This window comes from Scardinius erythrophthalmus (genome assembly GCF_964197995.2).
Source record: "Scardinius erythrophthalmus genome assembly, chromosome: 1".
In the NCBI taxonomy this organism is placed as follows: Eukaryota; Metazoa; Chordata; class Actinopteri; order Cypriniformes; family Leuciscidae; genus Scardinius; species Scardinius erythrophthalmus.
This window is the reverse complement of record NC_138221.1, coordinates 54,242,727-54,269,731: the sequence shown is the minus strand read 5'-3', so window position 1 is coordinate 54,269,731 and position 27,005 is coordinate 54,242,727. Positions and strand designations below refer to the sequence as shown.

General features: G+C 36.5%; 2 protein-coding genes across 3 annotated transcripts; one reads left to right on the top strand and one right to left on the bottom strand.

Moving 5' to 3' along the window:
- The first annotated feature begins 13 nt into the window (after positions 1 to 13).
- On the top strand, positions 14 to 12,918 carry nfe2l1a (nfe2 like bZIP transcription factor 1a). The gene is made up of 6 exons (XM_081369554.1): positions 14 to 118; positions 1,754 to 2,365; positions 8,591 to 8,779; positions 9,564 to 9,653; positions 9,805 to 9,948; positions 10,650 to 12,918. Exons 2-6 carry the CDS (start codon positions 1,844 to 1,846, stop codon positions 11,874 to 11,876), a joined length of 2,172 nt encoding a protein of 723 aa, XP_081225680.1. The 5' UTR covers positions 14 to 118; positions 1,754 to 1,843; the 3' UTR covers positions 11,877 to 12,918.
- On the bottom strand, positions 12,913 to 26,569 carry cbx1a (chromobox homolog 1a (HP1 beta homolog Drosophila)). 2 transcript variants are annotated; one of them, XM_081369569.1, is made up of 6 exons: positions 25,903 to 26,569; positions 22,124 to 22,233; positions 19,801 to 19,957; positions 19,391 to 19,565; positions 16,728 to 16,822; positions 12,913 to 14,823 (listed from the first exon to the last, which is right to left on the bottom strand). In XM_081369569.1, the coding sequence occupies exons 2-6, from the start codon at positions 22,179 to 22,181 to the stop codon at positions 14,679 to 14,681; spliced, it is 630 nt and encodes a 209-aa protein (XP_081225695.1). In that variant the 5' UTR covers positions 22,182 to 22,233; positions 25,903 to 26,569; the 3' UTR covers positions 12,913 to 14,678. The 2 variants fall into 2 exon arrangements, with proteins under 2 accessions (XP_081225695.1, XP_081225694.1); XM_081369568.1 differs by lacking the exon at positions 25,903 to 26,569 and adding an exon at positions 25,690 to 25,886 and having other exon boundaries at positions 13,021 to 14,823.
- Between the last annotated feature and the right edge of the window lie 436 nt (positions 26,570 to 27,005).

The window sequence follows — 27,005 nt, the reverse complement described above, 5'->3', positions numbered from 1 at the left end:
ATACACTCGCACACTGTTATAGAGCATGTGAAGTTGTGTGATTCAGATCATCCAAGAGGAGCATCCTGCTCTCACGCCTTTATATAGCGACTACCAGAACTCTGTGTCCGTAGACAAGGTAATGTTTTGACTAACTTATTGATAGCCTAAATCTAAACAGCAGATATATTGCGAGCATATAGTGCCAAATGTAATGGATCTAATAGCTCTCTACATCGTTCATTTGAAAATATGAATCACTTAAAAATGATTGACATAATCTAAGATGCGGTTTAGCCTATCAGTGTAAAGGTAGGCCTATTCCTATTTTAATATTGTGAATTAACTAACTGTAAATGTGCATAATAATAGCATAATAATGTAATAGAATTGTATTATGAGTTATTGTATTGTAATGTTAATATTGTGAAATTTAATATTTTATTCAATTAGCTACTTATTTATTCGAACACTTGGACCTCTAATGTTTATTTCACGAGAAAAGTTTTGTTTACATTATAGCTGACTCATGTCGCCTGTTGCCTAGTTATGAAAAAATCAACAAGAAGTGGGTCAACGGGAGTGTGTCACGCGTTGATGATTGCAACGAGCTTCAGTCTTGTTGACTCCAGTCAAGATATAGCAGATTCTCGAAGTTTCGCGCGTTCACCGTAAAATTGTTAATTCATGTTTGAAACTGCCTAGCCTACGTTTAAACTAAAAAACTGAAAATTAAATACAGCACAGCCCCGCGTGCCTCATTGCTTTTTAAAGTGCAATTTTTCATTGAAATTGTAGGCTATTCAGTAAATATGTATCCTTCCGAGGGATGAAAAGTCCCAAATAAATGTATTTGTGTTCTTTATTGGAAGATTTTGGTTTTATAATATAAAAAACCTCATACTCTCCTACTTTTCTTTTTATTCATTTATTTTTCTTTTCTTTCTAATGTGACAATTGAAAGTAATCTCAGTCTTTGTTTGTAAATCTTTCAGTTATGACTGTTTCTGATATTGTTCAACAAGTTTATGAATAAAAAAAAGCATCCTTCCGCTAGAGAAAGTTCCTGACATAACAGAACGATATGCTAAGTGAATAAGTGGAACGCTGTATTGACCAATCAGAGGCCAGGAACTTAAAGGGACAGTTCACCCGAAAATGAAAATTATGTCATCATTTACTCACCCTCAAGTTGTTCCAAACCTGTATGAGTTTCTTTCTTCTGTTGAACACAAAGGAAGATATTTTGAAGAATGTTTGTAACCAAACAGTTGATGGGTCCCATTGACTTCCATAGTAGGCTATAGAAAAAAAATACTATGGAAGTCAATGGTGCCCCACAACTGTTTGGTTACAAACATTCTTCAAAATATCTTCCTTTGTGTTCAACAGAACAAAGAAACGTATACAGAGTTGGAAGAACTTGAGGGTGAGTAAATGACAGAATTTTCATTTTTGGGTGAACCATCCCTTTAACAATACTTAATGAGGTCTCAGCCTTTTACAGTGACCTTAAACCATAAACATTTATAACTTAAATATAATAGCCTATATTTTTTATTGATTAGCCATATATATATGGCTAATCAATATTTTATTGATTATACTGTATATATATATATATAAAAAAAAAAAAAAAAAAAAAAAAAAAACAGAAACAAAAGAAGAGTTACTGCAGCTTTAATCTAAGCAACAACTCATTTTCATTCAAACACTGACTGATAATGTGTTAAATTCTGATATTAGGCTATATCATTCTTCTTCTCTGTTTCAGGAATTTGTGAAATATTTTTTTCCCTATAAACAAAAAACAACAACTTTTATTTCTGGAGCGTTTTGAAAGCTCCTGGCACCGGTTTTGGCCATGCCGGACCTGAAGAAGTACCTAACTGAGGGCCTGCTTCAAGTGGCTATTCTTCTCAGTCTGTCCGGGATGCGTGTGGACGTGGATCCCTACCTGCCCCCCTTTAGCGAAATCATTCAGGGCCCAAGTTTAGCTCTAACTCAGACTCAGTTCCACAATCTCCGAAACATCCTGGATGGATATAACCTGCACCCAAAAAGTGTAGACCTAGATGGGTTCTTCACAGCCCGCAGGCTTCTGAGTTGGGTTCGTTCCCTAGACCGCCTGCAGGTGCCAGCGGCAGAGTTGGAAGCCTGGTTGGTCCACAGGGAGCCTGACAATGGAGTCTCCATTCCAGGTCAAGTAGGTCTCCTTGAGGAAGCTGGAGGACTTGAAGATGTGGAGGAACCCTCAGAGCTAAGCATGAGGTTGGGAAATGGAGGAGAACTGGGCTATGACGTAGTTGAGGATCAAACCCTTGGACCTTTGGGGCACATGTCAAGAAACCTCAATCATCCAGACGAAGATGAGCTCATTAAAGAGGTAAGCAGTGAAGCCAGTGAAAGCTTCGAAAAATTATTTCCTATTTCCGCCAATGGCCTGCTTTGTGGTTTGTTTCATAATAGATAAATTAGTTAATATTTGAAGAATGGAAGTTGGTGCTAGCAACACCCTTCAAGGATGTTTCACTCTCATTAGTGGTTATTTTTAAATCTTTAAAATGCTATAACAAGAATAAATAACTAAAACATTTTTTGTCAATTTAAAAAAAGAATTGCTACAATAATTATTTGGAGACACATTTTGATATATCTGTCAAAAGTTGGGGTCAATAAGATGGTTTTTTTTTAAATAAATAAACTAATACTTTTTATCTAGGATGCATTAAATGGATAAAAAGTGACTCAATATAATGTTACCAATAATTTCTATTTTAATTAAATGCTGTTCTTTTGAATTTTCAATTATTCAAAGAATTCTGAAAAATGTATTCCTCAAAAACATTAAGCAGCACAACTGATTTCAACATCAATAATAATAAGAAATTTTAAAGATAATAGAAAGAAATGTTTGAGCTGCAAATCATATTAGAATGATTTCTGAAGGATCATGTGACACTGAAGATGTAATGACGCTGAAAATTCAGCTTTGATCACATGAATAAATTACATTTTAAATATATATTCAAATAGAAAACAGCTATTTTAAATTGTAATAGTATTTCAAAATGTTATTGTTTTTACAGTTTTTAAAATGAAATAAATGCAGCCATGGCGAGAATAAGATAGCCTACTTCTTTTAAAAACATTTTGCTGACCTCAAAGTTAAAAACTGTAAAAAAATATCTTTAAAAGTCAACTACACCATTTACATGTCTTCTAATTAGCTATGTATTTTATTTGCCTTTAAAAGAAAAACAATTATTAAATCTGACTTTATTGTCCTGCCAACTAGGGTTTTGTTTCCTCATGGCATGATTTCCAGTTAAATTGTGCCCTTACAAAATAAGGAAGTGTTACCTGTGAATCTTAGGTTATCAGCTGATGCATTATACTTGACAGTGAGTTTCAAAATTATGTGAAACAAGAAAAATGATTAACAAACTCATGAAAAAATTATCACGGAATGCATTTCATTGATTCAGATATTGCTAATACACAAGTAGCATAACCACACTAAACAAACTCTATTTGCTAATATCAATTCTGAAAACACACACCCAAACAACACTGCATGGCTCAATACCAGAAACGTCTGGTCTGGATGTGCACATGGATTTGTTATTGAGTTGGACAGATGCATGTGTCCTCGTCTTTGCCCTGAGGCACAGCTGAGCGTTAAACAACTTCAAACATCTTGGCTGGGTTTCCCCTCCACGTCTTACTTAAGTGTTGCATGTTGTTTGCTGTCCTACTGACCGTTAGAGTTTCATGAGACCCAGAGTATTCTTGGTAATGGGACTAAAGTGTATACTAGCACATTACGTAAGTGTCTTGTAAACAGTTTCAACTATTAATTTTCAGACTCAAGAATAAGAAGAAAATGACCAATAGATCTAGGTCCATATTATTTGTTTAACCATATATTGAGCAAATTAATGACTAAACAGTCATTTAAAAGTACTGTATATCAAGGTCGTTGTGTTAGTCTTTTCCAAACACACAAAAAAAACATCAGTCTCACTAGCTGTGTTTCCATTACCCTTCAAATTACGCAAATTGAAATTGTGAATTATTAACGCTTGGAAAATACACATCCATCTCCTTCGATTAATAATAATGGCTTGTGCAATGGATATAGTACATAAACCTACCAACGTCGTTTGCCATGGTTTTTGGAATGATTTTACTTATCACGAGAGAAAAAAAGTTTTAGTCGCATAACATCGTTAATGGAAACGCCGTCATTTCGCAATAGTTTTTTGTCAACATTTAGAAAAAAATCGCAAAAGTTTTGCGCAAATCTGTAATGGAAACGTGCCTACGGTTTGTAATATTTTGTAGAGTTAAAGTTCCCCTATTAAGCTATTTTAAAGGTTGCTAATTTTGTTTTCTACAACAGGTTTGCATGCATTGAAGGTAAAAAATAAAATAAAAACATTAAAAGTTCAACATGAAACGTTAATTTTGTCATTGCAGCATCTCCTCTCTTCTCACAGTGTCTGAAACGGTTCATGAAATGATTCAGTCTCTCTAAACCCCGCCTTTCTGAGAGCCTACTCTGCTCTGATTGGTCAGATGGCCCAGTCTGTTGTGTTTGGTCTACTGCTTACAGTGCATGTTACAAACGAAATGCCCAGTACCATATCCGAGGCTTTACTGTATAAATTCAAGTGCGAGTCCTCATCTTTGCTTTCACACTGCAGAAAAAAAGCATCTTAGCAACATGTTGACAACACAAGCCAATCTCTTCCAGGCCTCAGCTACAACTACAGTGTTACAGTGTCAGGTTAAAGTAGGTCAAAGTTGTTCTCGGGCAGCCAATGAAGACCAGACTGGAATTATGCATGTTACAAACATGCGTAGGTTTTGAAGACTGAAATTACTGACGACTCTTTTTCAGGCAGTTCAGAACCTTTTTTCTCTCTCTCTTTTGGGAGCCAATAACTTTATTTGTCGAGCACTTCGATTTTTGATACTTTGCAGACCTTTTAAATTTACAAACAGCTATATTACAACTATAACAGCTATATTACATCATAAAAAGCATAATAGGGACACTTTAAACTGGGTTATCACATGACCCACAGCAGGCTGCCAGCCAGTGCCCAGACTATTTAGTGTGACTGTACGGCTGCCTGGCTGTGCGCCCACATTATTGACATTTGTGAGAAGCATCGAGTCGCTTTCTTTTGCTTTCTGTTCACATGCATAAACTCAGCAGGACAGCTAGGGAAATTTCGACTGGATGCTTTTTACTTTCTGTTCCTTCAATGGGCTTTGAAACAGAGTAAGATGTTACGAGATGTTAAGACTTTCTGAACTTGAATTCCCCCTTGAGTAAGGACCCTGAACTTAGAAACAGCTGCCATGTGCCAAGTCCCTTACATGTACAGAGTACAGACCAGATCAAATTTGACAGGTTTCCATCCACATGATCCGCCGGGCTATTTCTGAACCAAGAGCCAGTCTAGAATGTACAAAAGGCTGCATATTTGGCCCTATGGCACATTTGACCTGTACTGACTGGCGGCCACGGTGTTCCTGGATCCGACTGTTGACTCTTTTACCCCTAGAGATTAATAGAAGCATGCAGTCTGGTGATAAGTTCATCTTTGGGTTTTGTGTGAGAGATGGCAAGTACTGATGCTGATTTATTCATAGTTTTCAGTCATGTGACTAGCGTGAAGACCTGAAGGGCAACCGCAGCACAGGCCTGTCAATTTTCCGTCTCAAAAAAACAAAAACATGGGAACAAAATGTTTGGGCACTTGTGATCCACAGGAAATATTGTTTTGTGTATCTTATGGTTCTGTTATTTGGTTGTATTCTACCTGGTTATTTTCCTGTTTCCTGTGCCATTTTGTAGTCAGATTGTAGTTTTCTTGTTGATTCGTTCTCTGATTGTTCCCAGGGCACAAAACTGAATTTTATATTCCTATACAGACTCCGTACCTTGCCGGAGGAACATAGTTTCTCTGCCAGACCCAATCCTAAATCACGATGGATCCAGCAGAGAAACTTCTGGTCCTGTACATTAATACATATTTTTATGTAAAAAGCAATTTCTTAAAGCGAAGGAAATCTTGTCAGAAACAAGTAAATTACATGTTATTTATTTAGTAAACTAATGATAAGGTTTTGTAAATCACTGAAACATCACTAAACCGATTTTCAATTTATCCAGAATTGTGAAGCTCTTCCAGCAAAGGTAACCTAAATGTAAAAAAAGGCAAATGACCATAGCATACACAATTAAACATCAACTATTAATCAATACTGATAAATAAAAAGAAATAAATAAAACTCTTAATATCACTGATGCCGATATATTGTGCATCCCTAATAGGCTATCTGTTCTATTTGCAGACTTCTATAATGTTAGATCCACACACGAGATGTCAATCAGACGGCCAGGAATCATTACCATATCGAAAAATCCCCCTCTCGAATCACTGTAGTTCAAACAAGGGCACATGTACTTGACTGTGCAAGCTTGTTGTAACCCCAAATATAAACTGCCCCCTGTTAGATATGCCTGAGCATGTGCTGGCTTGGCGTCCACAGCACCATCCCGGCTTGTTTTGTAATCCGAGAAGACATGCACATTTGCTTTCGCAATGCCTGTTTACCGGCTACTGATCAAGTGTCTGGGCCTATCCCCTCAAAATGGACTTAACGGACAGTGCATTAAAGACATCTTACTGCTCCACATACCTTAAGCTCATATGTAAACAGGCAGCTGTGACCTTGTCAAACCCTCTCTGACTGAGCATATATAGGTGTGGAAGTTGATTTGTACTAAATAGGTTACATGATTAAATGACACCCTAATCTTAACTATAAGGCAGGGGTGACTTGAGTTGTTATTCCCCTAATGCCAAAAACATATTAGTCAACCCCTGAATAGTCACAAGGACCACAGGAGTCTGTGGAGGCTAAGGGGACTTCCAATAACAACAGCACAGACACCCAAGAGACCAATCGCTTTCATTAATCGCGCTCCCGAACAGGGAAAGGTTGTCTATTTATAGCCTAGAGCTGTTGTCTGTAAATGTATGGGTTCCATATATGCCAAAACATCACCCATCTGGATGATATATAAACTGATATTTCCTACTGACACACTACAGCAAAAGATATAAATAACTGGCTTAAAATTATTATTTTTTTTTTGTGTGTGAAAATACTTATGTGGATAAGACTTTTGCACAGTACTGTATATATATATATATATATATATATATATATATATATATATATATATATATATATATATATATTAGAGATGCATTGATGAATGGGGCCATAGATTTTTGATCAATTTAAAAAATGAAAAATGCAGATAATGATTGTTTTGATTAGTTAACTGCGTGAAGGCACTGAGTTGTGTAATGTCTGTTGCATAATCCAACATTTTTCTCCGGGTAAAATAATTAAAAACTTTAAAATAATTAAAAAGGCCAGGGTGAACGATGCTCACGACAATTGACGGAATTGTCCAGATCGGGCCAGTGCTGTATCTTCACAGAAGTTTATCCTTTGCACGTGTTTTTAAGCCTTGCCAATTTAAATATTCAAGCACAAGAAAATGTGAAAGAGAACTCAATTTGGTACTCCATGTGTAAGAAGTTCTGTGCGCATACATCTAACTTTGAGCCCCCGGAAAGCTGCATCTCAGACATTGTGAATACTGAATCAAGTTCTTTTTCGAGTCTTCTTGCGCTTGAACGGACAAATTCACACAAAATTATATCAAAACGCCCATCTTGGTGCGTATCCTAGTAAACACAAGTTAAGGCTTGAATGAACATGAACAGTTGAAAAAAAAAAAGCATGTGTGTATCAGTATATTGGATCAGTGCAGCTCTTAAAGTGACAGCAGCTTAATATTGCTGCTGTCTGTGATTTTAATGTTAAATCAAACAAAAATAAAAAGACAAAAATCGCTTACTACTCTTGATTAAATACCTTTTGTAATTTTAATAAGGATTAATATATATTTGATTTATACAGCAGTGTTATCTTACATTTGATTACTTTATTTAATTTCTCTACCTGAAAACTAATGTTAAACCTACTTGAAAAGCACTGTTTATTTCATATGTATTTTTGTTCTGTTGTATTTGTTAGCCTGTTGAATGTTAAATGGATCCAATCCATGTTCAATGATGATTTGATGATGCAGCAATAAACTAGTATACCTTAATGCAGTGATCTCAAACTCAATTCCTGGAGGGCCACAGCTCTGCACAGTTTAGTTCCAACCAGCTCCAACTCACACCTGCAAGGAAGTTTCTAGTAATCCTGAAGACCTTGATTAGCTGGATTAGCTGACCTTGATTAGCTGGATCAGGTGTGTTTGATTAGGGTTGGAGCAAAACTGTGCAGAGCTGTGGCCCTCCTGGAATTGAGTTTGAGATCACTGCCTTAATGCATGCGCTTTTGAACTTAACTGCAAATTTAAAACACGATATATATATATATATATATATATATATATATATATATATATATATATATATATATATATTTATTTATTTATTTATATATATGGGGAAGATGGACAATCTCCTATCCTTACTAGACCTTCATTTTGCATTTGCAGGAGGGAGATGGTATGTCTTTCTTCTGGGAACAAGAACCTCAGCAAAATGTCCGCCAGGAGCAGTTGGAAAATGCAAGAACACAACCACTTAGCTTGTTTAACGAGGAAGAAGAGGAAGATGAGTTTATGGTGGATAGCTGGAGGAATACAAATCCATTTCACAACCAGATGTTTGGAGAGGATCTACAGGTGACCGCGAATAAGACTCCAAATATTTAATATTTAGATTAAACCAAACTATGGAAAAAATATTTTATATATTTTAAATATTAGGGAAGAACAAAACACTAAACTTAAGGTATTTATCTGACAAGAAAGGCAAACTACAGATACAGGTTTTATTTTACTATCCAAAAAAAATAAAAAAATAAATAAAAAAGCACAGGAAAAACATATATAGACTACAATATAATTAGTTATTAATATTTTGTTGGTTCTCTCCTGTTTTTGCATGTGTTCATAATCTCTTTGTATGACAGCCTGGACAAAAATTGTCTGCACAATTTGTCTTGTTTCATTGCTTTATCACAAATAAAACAATTGACTCCAAGCACAACTATGCAATATGCTTATGAAATCTTTAAGAAATTTTTTATAATATTTGAGTAACATTTTATAGGCCAGACATCACTTTTGGCCACTACTGTATTTCTTAAATTTTACATTATATTCTATGAAACAAGACACTTCATTTTGTCATTTGTCAAATTCTTTTCAATTTGCAGAGAAATATGTACCATGAGCTGAAGTACTAAAATTCTGTGAATAGGACACATGTAAAACTGAATTAACAGTGTAAAAAGTAGATTTCGGCACCGAATGTTTTGCTATTTAGTGCTGCTTCTGGCCTTGATGAAGACTTTCCACATTCCAAAGAAGTGCAGCATGAGCGTCATAGCTTGACCTCGACAGATAACAGAGTGATATGGTTTTTATTGAACAATTTCCTCCAGCTCACTTTCTGCTCTTTCAGTTGTCAGGTGTAAGGGACGACGCTTCTCTTGCCATTGAAGAGTGCTTGCATCTCATCGATGACAACTTCGCCTCAGAAGAGGATCCAGAGGTGAGAACCTGATCTAGAAAGCAACGTTTCATCTTTTTTACAAGAGAGAGAGAGAGAGAGAGAGAGAGAGAGAGAGAGACAAACAATCTTTTGAAAGGAAATGCAGGCTTTCCAAACTCGTTTGAAAATCTTAATGTCTTAATTTTCTCAGTTGACAGGTCCTGGTTTACAGAACGTAGGAGAACATGCACTTCAGTTTCAGAGGCCACTCATCTCACCCTTGTTGCCTGAACAGGAATCCACATTTAACTTAGAGCAACAGTGGCAAGATGTTTTGGCCATCATGGAATCACAGGTATGCAAATGCATGCATCTTACTGTCAAGTCTCAAATTATAAATTCATCAGTGCTTCAATTAACATGTGACGCGCTCTATCATTTTGAGTCGTAGCAATGAATAGTTTGAGAAACACGATAAGCAAAAAAACTGTTTTAATGTTATAAAGTCTCAGTTTTCAGATTTATGGCAATTGTTTTTTTTTACAGGATTAAAACATTAAATACCATTTTGACGCTATTTAATGTGGTGTGACAGATCATTTTCCGTGTTCCGCACCGTCATGTCCACACAGCTTTCAAAAGTATACTCAACCGCGCGGATGGACGCCTTCGACACATGCGCAGTACAATTGCTTTTTAGGGCCCGTTCACGTCGCATCTTTTGTGTGCTCAACTTCGTCATTTTAAACATAGACATGCAACAAGTGCCATCACAATAGAGAGCAAAGGCATTGTGCCTTTGCTCGTTTTTGTGCCATAGCTCGTTTTTTCCAGGCCATTTTCTCATTAACAAGTTTTTTATGATAGGCAGCAACCATTTAAATTATATTTTGACAAGTATTTGGAGGATTTTATCATAAAACAATCACTTTTTCATTTTTCATTTTTTTTACTCAAATTGCGTTTCTGGGTCAAAAATTCAAAATGATGGACCAGTTCACGTGTTTTATTGACATGTGTTGACCTATTGAACTTTTTTAACTCGTATCTTTATAGGACATGGATATAGCCGAAACAACAGGCGATTCCCCCCTCAATATAAGTGATTCAGACAGAAATACTGGATCCATGGACAACTTTATTCATCAGGATGTTAGCCTTCACCGAGCCACTCTGCCAAGATCCACTGATGCACAAAACAGCGTCCCCATGGAAGAAACCTGTCGGATTAACAACCACTCCTTGCCAAACCTCAACTTGGACACCTCTGCTAATGTAGAAGCTTTCGAAGACTCTGACATCATAGCCCTCCTTACTGGGACTAGCCTGGCAAGCCCGTTAGATCCTCTGCTAGAGGAAGCCATGCTTGATGAGATTGGACAAATGGATTTGGCCCTGGAAGAACTTGAAGAGCAAAACCAAGCAGATTCTGACTCTGGTTTATCCCTGGACTATAGCCAAAGCCCTACCTCCACTACTGGATCTGAATCTTCCAGTTCCTCATCATCATCTTCATGCTCTTCATCACCCTCCAGCCCAACCCCTATGATACCCGAGGAAGGTGCCGTGGGCTACACCCATATCAAGGAAGAGGAAGAGGAAGAGGATGGAGCTGTGGGTGGCTTCATGCCAGAACAAACCAAAATGTGTCAGTCAAGTTTTTTGGAAGCCAGGCAGTTCCACCGTCTTCCTTGGCTCGAGCACATCGGACACGATCATACCTACAACCAACCTCAAAGCCAGAAGAAACCTCCAAAAGATCCCTTCGATGAGTCGAAAGAGAAAGTGCTGGAGCATCTGTCCAGCCGGGATGAGAAACACGCAAAGTCGTTGAATATCCCGTTCTCCAACGAACGCATCGTAAACTTGCCCGTTGAGGAATTCAATCGTTTGCTAGCAAAATATCATCTCAATGAGGCTCAGCTCTCGCTCATCAGAGACATTCGCCGCAGGGGTAAAAACAAATTGGCTGCTCAGAACTGTCGTCGAAGGAAGCTAAATGTCCTAGTGGGATTGGAGCGTAATGTGGATAGCCTGCGACGCCTCCGGGTCAGACTGCTTAGGGAAAAATCAGAGATCTTGAGCTCCATCAGGGAGGTTAAGCAGCTTCTTAATAGCCTGTATCAAGAGGTGTATGAGAGACTAAGTGAGGAACAGGGACTGCTCTACTCGGACAACAACTTTACGTTGCAGCAAGACTGCACAAGCCCTGTAACATCCCAACGCAGATCAGATTCACACTCAAGACGCAAACTTAGCAAGAGACAAAAACGCAAGAAGTGAGGAGGACTCTTCAATGAGCTGATGTTGATTAGTTCTACATGCTGGTTTTCCACAGTTCAAAGGGATTTTACACCAAGTAGGGTATTTTTACCCAAGAGATCATCCTTGAAGATGTCATATACTGTGTAACCACCTAATACAACTTGACTGAACTTCAAGTTCCACAAGGTTTTGATGTTAATTTAAAGGGCAATGTGTGTTCCCAATGTGCGTTTAAATATACTCTAAAATCAGACTGTAAAGGGCAGCAAACGTGCAGTTTGTGTCTGAGGCTGAGTCTAGCCAGAGAAAGCACTCAACGCTGTAGCCGATGTCACATGTAAAGCGGGCGTTTCTGAAAGGCACAACAGCAAATAACACTTTATTTGTAAGGGCCACTGAGAGGGTCCCTCCTTTCCAGCAACCCGTCACTGACTCACATGAGATTACAGCAAACGACAATCAATTCCCAATGGAGAAAATCAAAATGTTCTCGCTCGGTTTCACTTGGATGTCACAATAGGGAAGAAAAGAATATCGCAACATTCATGCGGACATTAAGAACCAAACTAGGAATATTGTAAATTGTTCCCAATAAACAGTACAATAATCCTGTGTTAGAATGGCAAATTGTGTTTGGAATTATGCTTGGAATCCAAGTATTGAAACAAAGTGATAATGCGTTTTAAATATTGCTTACTGGTTTGATAAGTGTTGGTTTGCCATCTCATTATAGGGAACGCCATACAATGAATGTACATTTAGTTTTGAGCTCGATTAACATTAACTAGATAACAAGGCTGTAAAGTTTAAGGATTTTTGACCCACCATGTTATGAGTGAACTGGAATTCTGTCCTTGAGTTTGTGTGGTTTATTTTAAATTGTATTGCTTTAACTGTATTGCCAGAACTGGTATTTGATTTCATTAATATTTTGAAATGCCTTGTAAATAATTTAAACCTTTTTATATTCAATTGTTTATGTAGCTTGTGATTCATATTTTGCAGTGAATTTATGTTCTTGTTGACAAGCTCTTGTTTTAATTAAAAGCCATTTATGGTCCTGAATTTTCAATTTATTTTCTGTAAAATAGGACCTTAATATAGCAAAAGTACATTTTTAAACACCATTTCTTAAAATAATCAAAGATCAAACAACAGAATTAATACAAAAGTTTAGTTTAATGAACAATAATCATCTCCCCCCTTGAAAAAGTGAAAATGAAAGAAAGTAACATGCTTCAAACAGTACACTTTAAAAGAGAAAACAGACAATCAGAGAGTAATATAATGCAGTCACATTACTGATTGTGTACAACTAAAAGCACTTCAGGCTTCTCTGGTACGCAGCAGAAGAGTATGCCACTATTAATACCATATTTAGCGAAAAACGTATCCAGTGATCCAAGCACTATTTTAACCAACGCCAAAACATTTTGAAAAGCTTCATTACATTTTAAAATGAACATTACCAATACTAACATGTTTATGCTGGTGCAAAAGTGGTACTAAGAGACCTGATCTGTAGCATGGTAATGTTGGTGAGCTTTTTTACCTTCACTACACATTTATGTTCATGAAAAAAAAAGAAAGATGCATTAAAGCTGTGTAGTACATTCTAATTCTTGAGCACCGCCAAAAAAGAGAGTAAAACAGCAAAGTGTCCAACCTTTCATCAATGTTTTCTTAAGTATTCTGAGCCAGGTCTGGCACTCCTTGATCAGCCTATAAAACTTGAAAGATCAATCTGAGAAGCTGGAATCTAAAGAGCATATTTCCTCTTCACACAGTAATGCAACTGATAAAATACACTGACAGCTAATAGTTAAAAATAAAAATGTTTATATAAGATTATGGGAAATGGAGTTTACTAAGCTGACTAGAATTGATCAAAAAACCTATTTGTGAATATACACATACATACACACATCGGTATATATATATAGCCATCCACCCATATGCAGCTTATATCCTCAAGTGGTGAACGAATAAAAGACCAGAATACTGTCTACATGATGAATACAAATTCAAAAATACTGCTAAAACAGCAAGACCGCACTACACAGCAATGTGCTCACTAATAAGGTGACAACAGTTTTGGTAAATGTATTTACACAACAAATGACTTTGAAGAGTAAGTCTCAAAAAATGAGATGGAAAGGAAAAAGAGAAGGCTTAAGAAATTAGGTCATACTGCCCTGCGAAGACAAAACACAGTAACTGCACACAATCATAAATGAGTTGAGCAAAAAACTAGGCCTAGATTCAGAGAAAACTACACACTGATATCAAAACACAATTTACTCAAACTTTATATCCATTGGTTTTTTCAGTTATAGTGTTGCATACTTACTATGTTTTAACTTTGGGCAGCATTTTACACAGTGACACGTTCTGATTTAGACATTAAATGTCCTTCAAATCGCTTGCCAGAAAAATATAGAGCATGAGGATGTGCACATAGGATCCATCGCATTAAGCATATACATAATCAGGAGTTCACCACCGGGAACGACAACTGAGCAACTACAGCAGCATATACACACCATTTCCCATAATCAAACAAAAGAGAAAGAGAAGCAAAGAGGAAATACAGTAATCCTGTGTTTCTAATGGGGGTCAGTATTCTGACTAAAATCACTTTTGATGACTCCACGTCTGCATATCATGCTCTGAATATACTCTTGAGTCCGGTTTTATGGCATTGAGTGTAAGAGTTTTTGTCTCTGTTCCCCCATTTCTAAACTTCCCATGTCCCCCCGCCCCACCAAGCCCACCCTAACTCGTACTGACTTGCCACCTTTCTTGTTTTCCCTCGCAAGCCTAGTTCTTATCGTCTTTCTTCTCTTCTTCCTCAGAAGGGTAAGAGTGCCATGTCAGTCGCTCTTCGTAGAATGAGATGACCACCTGCGGGCACTTCACATTGGCCTCTTTGGCTGGAACGAGATCTGCCTCGTCAGAGTTTTTCCTGTAGAGAACAGGCAGAGGGGAATACAATTAAATAAGCACTTGAGATAATGTAATTTAGCCCATCATACAGAATGGGGTAAAAAGACAGGCATCTAGGCTTTGGCTCAGCTTGCCTAAGGCTACGTTTACACTAGTGCATTTTCGTTTTAAAACTTTTGCTATGGTTACGCCTGGCGTCCACAACTACACTGGGGTTTTCCACCCACGAAAATGGAGACTTTTGGAAATGCTGCAGACCCCGTTTTAGTTTGAAAACTCTGTGGTTGGGTTTTTTAGTGCAGACCAAAACAGAGACTTTTGAAAGTGAAGGCATGGCTGCCCACATCCGCTCCTTGATCAGGTCTTCTGGATCATTGCATATCCTTCCCTGATTCGTCAAGCCCCATATCCCATGAGCAAGATTATTAGAGCATTCGAGCAACTGTTAGAGCAACTGATATTAGAGCAACTGTTTACACTCGTACGCACATGGCCAGTGCGCATGAAAGGTCATGTGACATCCGTTTCGTTCGTGTAGTGTGGATTGAGATCTTTTCTGAAATGCAGTGGAAACACCAGTAGGAGGATTGTTTTCATTTTAAAACGGTGTGTTAAAACTAAAACGCACTAGTGTGGACATATGAATTAATGAGGCATTTGTATAGCACTTTCATATGTACTACTGTACACCCAAAGCGCTTTACAATCATATCAGGGGATCTCTCCTCAAACACCACCAGTGTGCAGCATCCACTTGGATGATGCGACGGCAGCCACAGTACAAAAAGCAAACGCTATACTTTTTCACAGTTTACTTTTTTTGTTTAACAGTTCTGTATAATATCATATTAGATATGACTGCTAAACAGAGACCGTAAACTATTGAAGATAGAGAATGCGAGCGCTGTGTAATCAGCCATCTGTTTGTTTGACCAAAGGTGGGAAGTTTTCATTATTTTCAAAACTAATTTGAGACTTTAATGGAGCTGAAATTACTAGGGATGCACCAATAGGATTTGGGGATTTTTTGGGTTGCTGATACAAATTTTAAACAATTATTTGCCGATTCCGACACCGATATGTCACTTTTATATTTATATTATCTAATTTGACTTTGCTGATTTAAAACATGATCAAAACAATATGCATTAAGTTATACTAGCTAGTCTATCGCTGCATCAAATAATTTCTAATGAACAAGGATTGGATCCATTTAACATTCAGCAGGCCAACATAAATACAACAGAACAAAGATACATATTAAATAAACAGTGTTTTTATGTAGGTTTAACAGTTTTCAGGTTCAGAAATAAAGTAAACAATTGTAAAATATATGCATATTCTTCACTGCATATTCTAAATTAAAGGTGCATTGTGTAATATTTAGGAGGATTTGTTGACAAATGCAATATCATACACATAACTATGTTTTCAGTGGTGAAAAGACCTTAAGGAACCGTTTTTTTTTTTGTTTTTTTTACCTTAGAATGAGCCATTTCTATCTACATACACCACTGTCACAATTACTTTAAGTAAAACTGAACTTTTATTTTGACGGGTTGCTGACATTCCTTGTTGTACAGTAAATTCTGTTTTATGACTGGAATCCGCGATTCCGACCACGTTTTCCGCATCGCGGAAATCATAAGACCCTATTCATATTAATACTTACGAAAGTTACAAAATTTATTTAGAGTAGTTTAGAGAGTAGTGAGCATTTTTTGTCTTTTGTTTGATTAACACTAAAAGACAGACAGCAGCACAGCAGGAATATTAGATTAAACCATCGGTTTGTTATATCAGCCTTCTTCATGCTATTGCCGATATGGCGATGGTTGTAAATTGATCAAAAATCGGTCGATACATCGGTGCATCTCTAGAAATTACACACTTCACATTTTTAAAATCATAATATTTACATACCATTTCATTAGAAACATGAGCTCGCCGCTGGAATCTGTGGCTCCAATGATGCGCTCTGGGTCTAACCCCCGTGAAAAGCCTCTCGGCTTGTCTTGCTGCAAAACATTAGGAAATCATTTATTATTCATATGCAGTAAAAGTTTCTTCCAAGTAGTCTTCCATACAAGAACATTTTTTCTTCTTTCTAATCAGCATGTCTTTATGCGTGGTTTGAATCAACCTTTTTAGCAAAAAGGTTGTGCTAAGATTGTCTTGCTAAAACTAAATTCACAGTTAAAATTTTATGTATCCTAAATGCACAGTTAAATAATGGTTTCATACTTTCTAATAAGACAATTTCAGATTGGAACTGATTCACAAAAATATTCTGTTTATAAATAAGATTTATTTTTTTTCATTAATCATGTCTAAAAAGGTATTTGATAAACAGCAAACTAAATAAATGCATAATAAAATCAACTCTTGGACATAAATTTCCCAAAGTAGAAAAAACAGCTAAAAGCACACGACAGATGCATAAATGTAAGTATGAGCACAGTTTTATGTATAAAAAGTAATAATGTGCATCAAACAAGCAATGGGGGTGCGACCAAAATTGTGTTAGAGGTTGCAGTGGCATGACCACGATGTTTCCCAACATCAAATGGAAAATGAAATAAAAGCAGAATTAAACTGCGCTACTCATTTGTGCTTCACAGACCGTTTACCAGTTCGGACCAAAAATAGGTCAGCGCAGTGCCGCGAGCCACTCGCGGGGCGATCTCAATCACACAACACCGTTACTACGCAGCGCTAGCAGATCCAGTGAAGAAAGCCATTGAATTTGCTACAGAATTAACATCGCATGGAGGTCTAGTCGGAAGCATTTAGATTTAGTAAAGAGTTCTCTGGTATAAACCATGGATATCAGATCATACAGTGCTGACGTGCAAACCTGGAGATACATTGTGTCACGAATGAACAAGTTAAAGAAAGTTTTAAGTCCACAAATCGGCAACATTCACCATGAATTTAATGTAGTAACACTAACTGTAACCATGCTATCATGGCAGAAATATTCAAACGTTTACAAGTACTACACATCTTTTTCCAGCACTTCAAAACTCTAATATTGTCATGTTTAAATGTTATTTTTAATGTGATGACCAAAACATTATTTGTTCATCCTTTAAAGATTGTCCTTATTTATAAAAGTAAAAATTTCAAGATGTAGGAAAACACTTATTTAAAAATAAAAGACAACATTACATTACCATTGTAACCAGTAGTTGGCTGCAGATTATTGGCTTATTAGCTATTAATTATAAGACATTATGAATGATAATTAACTGAATCAACACCTAAACTCAAGCTCAGTGCTTTATTGTCAGCCCTGCAGTGCTACCAAATACTTTCTGTAGAGCTTAGTGGTGATGCTGCCCTCAAATATTACTGGACTGGGGGCCTTGTGAACTTAACGTACAGAAATTATAATGTGCAGTTTTATTTTAAGTCTATTTATTACCAAGGCATTTGTCAGTAATAAAGTAAAAATGTAAATAACTACATTTCAGGTTGATTTAAGGTGTGCCCCTAAATTTTCTGCTTGAGCTCTTAAAAATTAAGTAAGGGGCAACAATAAACAAAATAAAAGTTAGTCTGGAGACCTGCATAGTCTATTCTGTTCTGCCTCACTTTCATAATGAACCAAAAATATTAATCGAACTCATAATAACAAAAAAAAAGTCTATAACATTGTTTTGCTCCATTGCTTTGGCAAGTATCTGTCAAACAAACTTAAATAAAAATGTGTGATATATGGCTTTGTGCCCTCATCAAAGCGCAGAAGACTGATTTAATTAAACAAGTATATAGTCTGTTTGTGCTGCGTGTTTTTAAAGCAAAGTGTGCACTTTGCTCATGCGTCAGTTTGTGATCTGGTGTTTTACGTGTCTCAGAGCGGCTTAGTTCACAGTGAATGAATGCAGTGAACTCCATTGCTGCATGTGCTGAGAGTTTACACGGGCACCAGTTATTTATTTTCACAACTGCATAATTTCCAACATTATTATGGGAAGATTACAGCATTTCAATAGATTTGTAATGTAAACCTGTTTTCACAGAAACTGCATTTTTTCACAGTTTCCATCAAAATAAAAGCTTGAGGGTTTATCTCTTGTAAGTATAGAAATTAGGACAAAAGTATTGTAATTTCCCTACTGTAGCTTAAAGTAAAATAATATACATATGAAATCATTTATTTTACAGTGCCTATGTTACAATATATGGCTATTACTGTGAAAGGAATAATAATAATATAAAATTATTATTATTATTGTTATATTCTAATTGTTTGGCTTCCTAAAAACCATGTGTGAATGTAAAGTAGACTGAGACACTATATCAACAAAAAGTTTAAAGTTTAGGTACAAGTCAGTTCACAGACTTTGTCTTGGTTTAATCTGTACACTGAACATGGGTTGGAACTCTTCATTTTGAACTCTCAAAGTGCACTAGATTGTAAGTGCCCTAACAAGGGCCGAGGTCCACCCCCTATAGTCTCATAAAATCCTGTATCAAACACTACATATGCCAATTTGTGTACAAAATTTGTTTAGAAACAACATTTGTAAACCAAAAAGTCTATAAAAGATTATTCATTAAATGGAATGATTAAGTCTAACCTCATCTTTCCTCTTTTTAGGCCGGCTGTCTTCTCCACCATCTGTGTCAGATTCTCCTTTCCTCTTTCCGCTAGAATCCTTCTTTTCATCACTCACAGGTTTATGTTTTAGCATGTACTCTGCAATGAGATCAGGACAGTCCAGGTTGTCCTCTGGTTCCCATGTGTTGTCTTCTCTAAAGAAAAGGAAATCAATTCTCAATCAATTGACAGATTTAAATGCCATCTTTTTCTTTGGAGGAAGGGCTGCTCCACTAACCGAAACCAAAAGTACATATTTATTAGAAAACCATTTTTTCTTCCCGAGTTCTTTAAATAATGATAAAATTGCCAACACGTTTGCTAGGAATCCAGTTCCATGCCTTACATGAATGCATTTTAGAGGAAATCTAGCTGATATTAGTAACTTACTCTGAGAAGCCCTTCCATTTAAGCAGGAACTCCACTCTGCCCTTCACCACACGTCTGTCCAGGACTTTCTCCACCACATATTCTTCCTCTTCCTCTACAACCTCCTCCACCTTCTTCTTGTTCAGCTTCTTTCCAGCGGTGGCCGCCAGCTTCTCGTCTGTGGAGAAAGAAGAGGGCAGAAAAGAGGGTCAGTCTTTTCTGTGGGAAAAAAAATCTTAAGTGTTCAAACAGTTAAAATATGATGCAAGTTGAACTTGAAACAGACACTATGGGGCTGAGCAGAACAAATACAAACAGTGATACTTCAATGGCAGTGGATCGTGCGCAAAGAGGAAGAGAAATTATTTGAAAGGTAGGCCAAGGTCAAAAAAGTCAAACAAATCTTGCTGTATAGAGCAGTGTCAAAATTAGAGACATTTTGACTGCAGTAAAACCGCAGCTCTTAGTGATACATTCTTGCTATTGAGACCTAGATCAGTAATTAAAATCATCCAGAATAGTTATCAAAAGATGTTTTAGGGTTTCAGATTAATTGTCCAGCAATTAGATAGTAAATCAAAAAATCTAAATTAGTAGAATAGTCAGATACTAATCCTCATGTCATCTGATTTATATAACAGTCTGTATGAATTTCTTCTGCTGGACACAAAAGAGGATATTTTGAAGAATGTCTGTAACTTAACAGTACTATGGAAGTCAATGGGGTCCATTAACTGTTTGGTTACCCATATTCTTCAAAATATCCTCTTTGGTGTTCAGCAGAAGAAAGAAATTCATACAGGTTTAGAACAACATGAGGGTGAGTGAGTACATGACGCAAGTTTCATTTTTGGGTGAACTATTCCTTTAAGCTGTTCAAACTTTCACTTGTTAAGAATCAGCATAATCACAATGTTAGCATCACAATCCAAGCAGGGCAGATACCAGTTTGAACTAGAACCATAACCACTTGACACTCATTTCACAACTTCTCAGGGCTAGTAAACGACCAATTAATCAAAAGACATTGGCATCAAATATTTGGGGGTCAGTAAGATTTTTTTTTTGTATTTTCTTTGAAAGAAGTCTCTCAAGCTCATCAAGGCTGCATTTATTTAATTAAAATACATTAAAAATGTTGTGAAATAACAAATTTTCTATTGTAATATATTTTAAAATGTAATTTCTTCCTGTGATGGCAAAGCTGAATTTACAGCATAATTTCTCAAGTCTTCAAGTCACATGATTCTTCAGAAATTAATTTTAATATGATGATTTGATGCTTAAGAAACATTTATTGTTATTATCAATGTTGAAAACAGTTGTGCTGCATTAATATTTTTTTGAGAACATTGATAATGTCTTCAGGATTATTAGATGAATAGGAAGCAAGGATTGATCAAAATGTTCAGTAAAGAAATTTGTAATGTTGCAAAAGATTTTTATTACAAATAAATGCTGTTTTGCATTTATTTGTAATAGAAATCTTTTGCAACATAACAAATTTATTTACTGACCATTTTGATCAATCCCTGCTGAATAAAAGCATGAATTTCTTTAAACAAATAAAATAAAAATCTTACTGACCTCAAACTCTTGAACAGTAATGCATATTTTGTGAACAAAATATTAATTTTAAAGAAAATGTAATTCGTCATCATTAAACCATTAATATCTTGATTATCAGTATCGGAGGCAATTCAACTCCCATTACACGATTGAATACACCACAGAAGTTAACAGCTAATGTGGAGAACAAATGCCTAACTAATCAACCACAAATAAGGGTAATGCAGCCTAAAATTTCAGTAACATTTTACAATTTGGTCTCATTTGTTAATGTATTAGTCAATGCATTAGCCATGAACAACATTTATAAATCCTTGTTAATGTTAATCCTTGTTAAAAATACAAGTTAGTTAGTTCACAGTGCATTAACTAATGTTAACAGATACAACTTGCCAGTTAGAATACTACAATTCAATTAGTAATAAACTTGATTTTAAAAATGTTACGAACAAATGAGACCTTAATGTAAAATGCTTCCAAAATTTCTTCACTTTGAAATGCTCATTCTGTCTTTTGTGCGCCAGACCAGAATCGCACCTCTGACCTTATAAATCAGCAGCAGAAGCACCTCTATTAGTGAGTGACAAATAATGGATCACATGGCAGATGAAACAGTGGTCATGAAAACAGACAGTTACCAACAACCCGTGATTCAATAATAATAAAAAAATAATTTCAAGGCTTGTTTAAAAGACAGAAACAACGTCTGGAAATAAACCCTCCTTCCCACACATTTGAAAGAAAAATAGCAGTGAAGGAGAAAGTTGTGAGACACCTTCGGTGACGCTGGGAGCATCACTGGCTGTCTCTGTTGGTTGGCTCATGCTCGTCATGAAGGGGGGAGGCTCTGCGGAACCTTCCGGTTCCTTGTCAACGTCAACAGTGCTGAACAGAGTGAAAGTGTGAATTAGACGGGATGGGGGGGGGGGATCAGGTGATATCAGGGAAAGAACAACAAGGCAGGAAATAAAATTATACAGCACTGTGGATAACAGTTTGCTGGCTCTAACAAATACAGCATTTTGTAGTGCACAGCTTCCTCTGAATTGCTTTGCAATTCAAAAAAAAACAATTATTACAGGTATGCATTTTGGGTTAATCTTACAAAAACGCATCCAGGTCAGACTGAAAATATCTTGCGTAATGAAACCTATTTTTAGGACGATTAGGTTTTTTGTGATATTTTCATTAGGGCTGGGTTAAAAATATTGATTTTACAATTTTCCTTCATTCTCATTTTGATTAGCCAATATCGAAAAAGTTTCATGGTTCAAGTAGTGATGGGTCAATCATGAACGATTCGTTCATTTTGAACAAATCTTTAATATGACTCAGGAACAATGAGTTTCCTCAGAGTGATTCGTTCCTTTTGTGTTGACCGCGCATGCGCAACATGCCATAGATTCTGTACAGGAAACAGAAATGATTAGTTCACCTCTCAAGTCGAGTCGTATGTTCTTTTGTCACGTAACTGCTATATTGGATACAAAAAAATTTCAATTCTCAACCTTCCTTATAAAAGCCCATAGCTAGTGTGCATTGATGCATTTTTGGACTCAAATTGCTCATAATTTATAAATTACAGAGTCATGATGGTTCTTTTCCATAACTCGTGATGAACGGATGATGAGAAATGATTAGTTCACCGTCCGAGTCATCCGTTCATCACGAGTTATGGAAAAGAACCATCATGACTCTGTAATTTATATATATCCAAAAATGCATCAATGCACACTAGCTATGGGCTTTTATAAGGAAGGTTGAGAATTGACAATTTTTTGTATCCAATATAGCAGTTACGTGACAAAAGAACGTACGACTCGACTTGAGAGGTGAACTAATCATTTCTGTTTCCGGTACAGCTTAGCTTCAGCCTATGGGGATGTGACGCGACAACAGAGCGAACGACTCTGATAGGGAGGTGAGGTGAACTAACATACTGCATAGCCTGAAGACCCAGCTAAGCAATGAATTAATCATTTCTGTTTCTCAGAACTTGGATGAGATATGTTGTGAGGATAAATGTGATCAACATTTGAGTAAGTTGATGTGCAAGTTGATGGCAATTAACATGCAGGACCTGAATTTCGTTTTGGAAAATGGGAGGGGAATCCCCCCCTAGGTGATTCTTATGGGGGGGATTTTTAAAAAATGACATTTCTCTCACCTAAATGTTTGCTCACACATTGCATTTTTACAATGGGGTAATTTTGTTAAGAAATTACACAACGCAAGGAAGCTTGATTTCAATCTTTGAATTAAAATTGAAAAAAGTAGCTCAAATAAATACAATAGAATAAAGATACCAATAAAGAGAAACGTTTTTGGATAGGTCTAACACTAGTATTCAGAAAGTAATCAAATGTAAAATAACACTGGGTAGTATTTTAGTCCTGACTGAATAAAAAAAAAAAACGATATTAATCCTGATTCCTTAAAATTAAAGCTATCTTTTGTTGTTTTGAAAACAAAATTAATGACAGCCACAGCTGCTGTCACTTTAAAGGGTTAGTTCACCCAAAAATGAAAATTACCCCATGATTTACTCACCCTCAAGCCATCCTATATGACATTCTTCTTTCAGAATTAATCTTAATTAACCCCCCTGAGCCGTGTGGAGTACTTTTATCATGTATGGATGCACTTTGATGGACTTGGAAGAGCCAGGACATGTTTTAATATAACTCCAATTGTATTCGTCTGAAAGAAGAATGTCATATACAGCAAGGATGGCTTGAGGTTGAGTAAATCATGGGGTAATTTTCATTTTTGGGTGAACTATCCCTTTAAGAGCAAGTGCACGGATCCTGTGTTCATTATATTGTCACATATGTTTTGTTTAATTAAGACATAACCAACTATGTTTAGAGTATACTCACCAAGACCAGAATTTTGACATAATTTTGCATGTTTTCGACTGTTAAAGCGAAAGCGATAATCCGCGAAAAATAAATTGTTACTTGCAATAACACTGACGTTTGTGAGGCGGCTTAATCTACTCTAATGCACGCAGAGAAAACCATCTCTCAGAGAGTGCGCGAGTACTGTATGGTTTAAAATCACTTGAATGTTTAAACTAGTAAGACTTAAAGGGATGGTTCGGAGTAAAATCAACTTAGAGTCCTTTGCACCATGACCTCGAGCCAAACACCCCCCTAGAAGCCTTTTTTCCCTTGGTTGAACATTATTAAAGTTAAAGCTTATTTAGAGATATCAGGCGGATGGCTTAGTGCAGTATTTGTAAAGCTCTAAGTTGTTACTAATTACCTCTAAAACACTAACTGAAGTTGAAAAATTGGAAAAGCATAATAGGACCCCTTTAACACCATTGGTGTTTTTTGTCAATTTGGGGTAAAATGAATGTCATGAAAAAAAAAAAAAAAAAAAAAAATCAACATAGCAACAGGTTGCAATGTTACAAATTTAAACCGAAATAAACGCAACAAATTCCTGGCTTGAGGTCCGTAAATTTGCATACAATATCTTGTGGCAAACGACCTGCACCAACAACTCAAAGCATGTTTTTTGTTTGTAATTAAATGTCCCCCACCCCCTGTTTAACAGATGCTTTAACAGAAAAACAATACACACGTGTTTTGCTTTTATGGGGCTATCAGCAAACACTCACCAGGCTGAAGCACTGAGAGGTCAACTTAAAAGAGGGTAAAAACAGAAAAACCTAACAAAGTAAGGTCCAAACCAAGAGAATGGGACACTTTTTGAAAAAATTAAATCGCATTAATGTAACGTTAATCATATTTATCTTCTTAACAATTGATCGTACTTCATCTACACTTCTAAATAAAAGTAGATCATATGCATCATTATTTTATTTATATTTTTATAATAAACTTTGTGAGGACCAGCGCACCTCGCGCGCAGAAAAATACTCGATTCAACTTCCGACGTGCACGCGCAGACGCCTTGCCAGAATGTTCGGCCCATTTCCTTCAAGCTGCAATAGCAACAAAAGACGAAACAGTGAGGCCAAGTGTTACATTTTAAGGTAGCAATGCAACTGAGCAAACTCCATATAGATCTCTTAAAAAAAGAAACGAAGGAAAAAAATGGGGAGAGTGTGTTCCCGAGTTCCTTTAACGCAAGGGTGAGAAAGGCGTTTCTGTCTCACGCGGAGATAAGCGGCTGAACAGACCCCTTTGCCCGGACAATTTTAGGTCCAAAAGCTACCATGACACCAACAACGTTTAAGCTGTCCGATAAATACATGCACAAAACGTTCCAATACACATTTTTTTAAAACTGTATAAACCCCAAAATGGCCCTAAAACCCGAGACACGGACTAGCCTTGTGGCTAATGCTGCAGAAGCATGGTCGCTCACTTCTCCATGTTGACCTGGATCCGAGTAGAAAACTAACCAAAATGACTCAAAATATGATTAGATATTATTCAAGAGCAATTAGTTGCTTAAAGTACTCAAAACATCTGCCTATTAATTATTAAAAGAAAAATAAAAAAATCACAGTCCTTAGTACAAACATAGCCAGTCATATAGTAACGTTATGTTTCACAATCTGCATGCAGCGCCACTTACCTGTGAATTACGGAATTCAGGGCGAAATAACACCAAATAAGGTGGTTGTCTGCGGATAGAGCGGCTTTAAGTGTCGACAAACGTTTGAAATCTGTCGACTGGAGAAAGAGTTTGCTATTATTTTATCGATGTTCTTTGACTGCTCAGACAAAAGGGAATGCTACAGTGCACGAAAGCTGCCTCCAGCAACCCGCCAATTCCGACGGAAGTACGTGCCTCTCCGTACACGAGTGGTGCATCCTGGGAGTTGTAGTTTTACGTGCGCACTTCAAAGAGGAAAATATGTTTGTTGTTCCCGTCTATGGTTGTTCCTCGGTACACTTCGAAGATGCCTCAAATATCCTAATGTTTATTTAAAAATTTCAATATTTACTTGTCTAAAAATATTTTCCTAATAGCCTAATTGTAAAAAACAAAACAAAAAAACTGACATTCTTTAGAGATTTTGCAAGAATTTCTAGCGGTCAGGTTCTTCACAGAACAGACATCAACATCGTAAATTCGGTAAAGTTTTTTTTTTTAATATTTTTTTCACAAATTGTTTTTTAACGTAGGCTATATGTTAACATTATAGGCTACTTTGTATAATATTACCTTTGCATAAAACAAAAAAACAAAAAAAACAACAACAACAATGCTGTGAGGGTGTTTCTAATACAGCGGCTGTGGGAGTGACGGTAAAATTTACATCTTTCTCTCTTCCGACTGCCGTTATCAATCTCACTCTATTTTTTCCTCTTTTGAAAGTTGCGAAAAAACTATTGTGGAGTTTTTCTTTTTTTATTTGAGCAAATGGGAACACGAAAAAAAAAAATAATAATGTAGGCTAGTTTCTGATTCACCATAGAAGTTTACCAAACTATGACGACTTCCGCTTCTGAGAAACCCGGAAATGTGAAAAGGGTCAATTGGGGCCATATTCACAAAACATTTCGGCTGCATCTGAAATCTGAAATCGCATACTTCGTAGGTAAAAAACTGTATGTAACAAAAGAATATACAGTAGGCAAAAAGTACCTCCAGTGAGAGTATACGAAGTGTGCATATGAGGGACACTTTACTATCCCATGAGGCCACGGGGGAGGATTTGTGTATGACAGTGA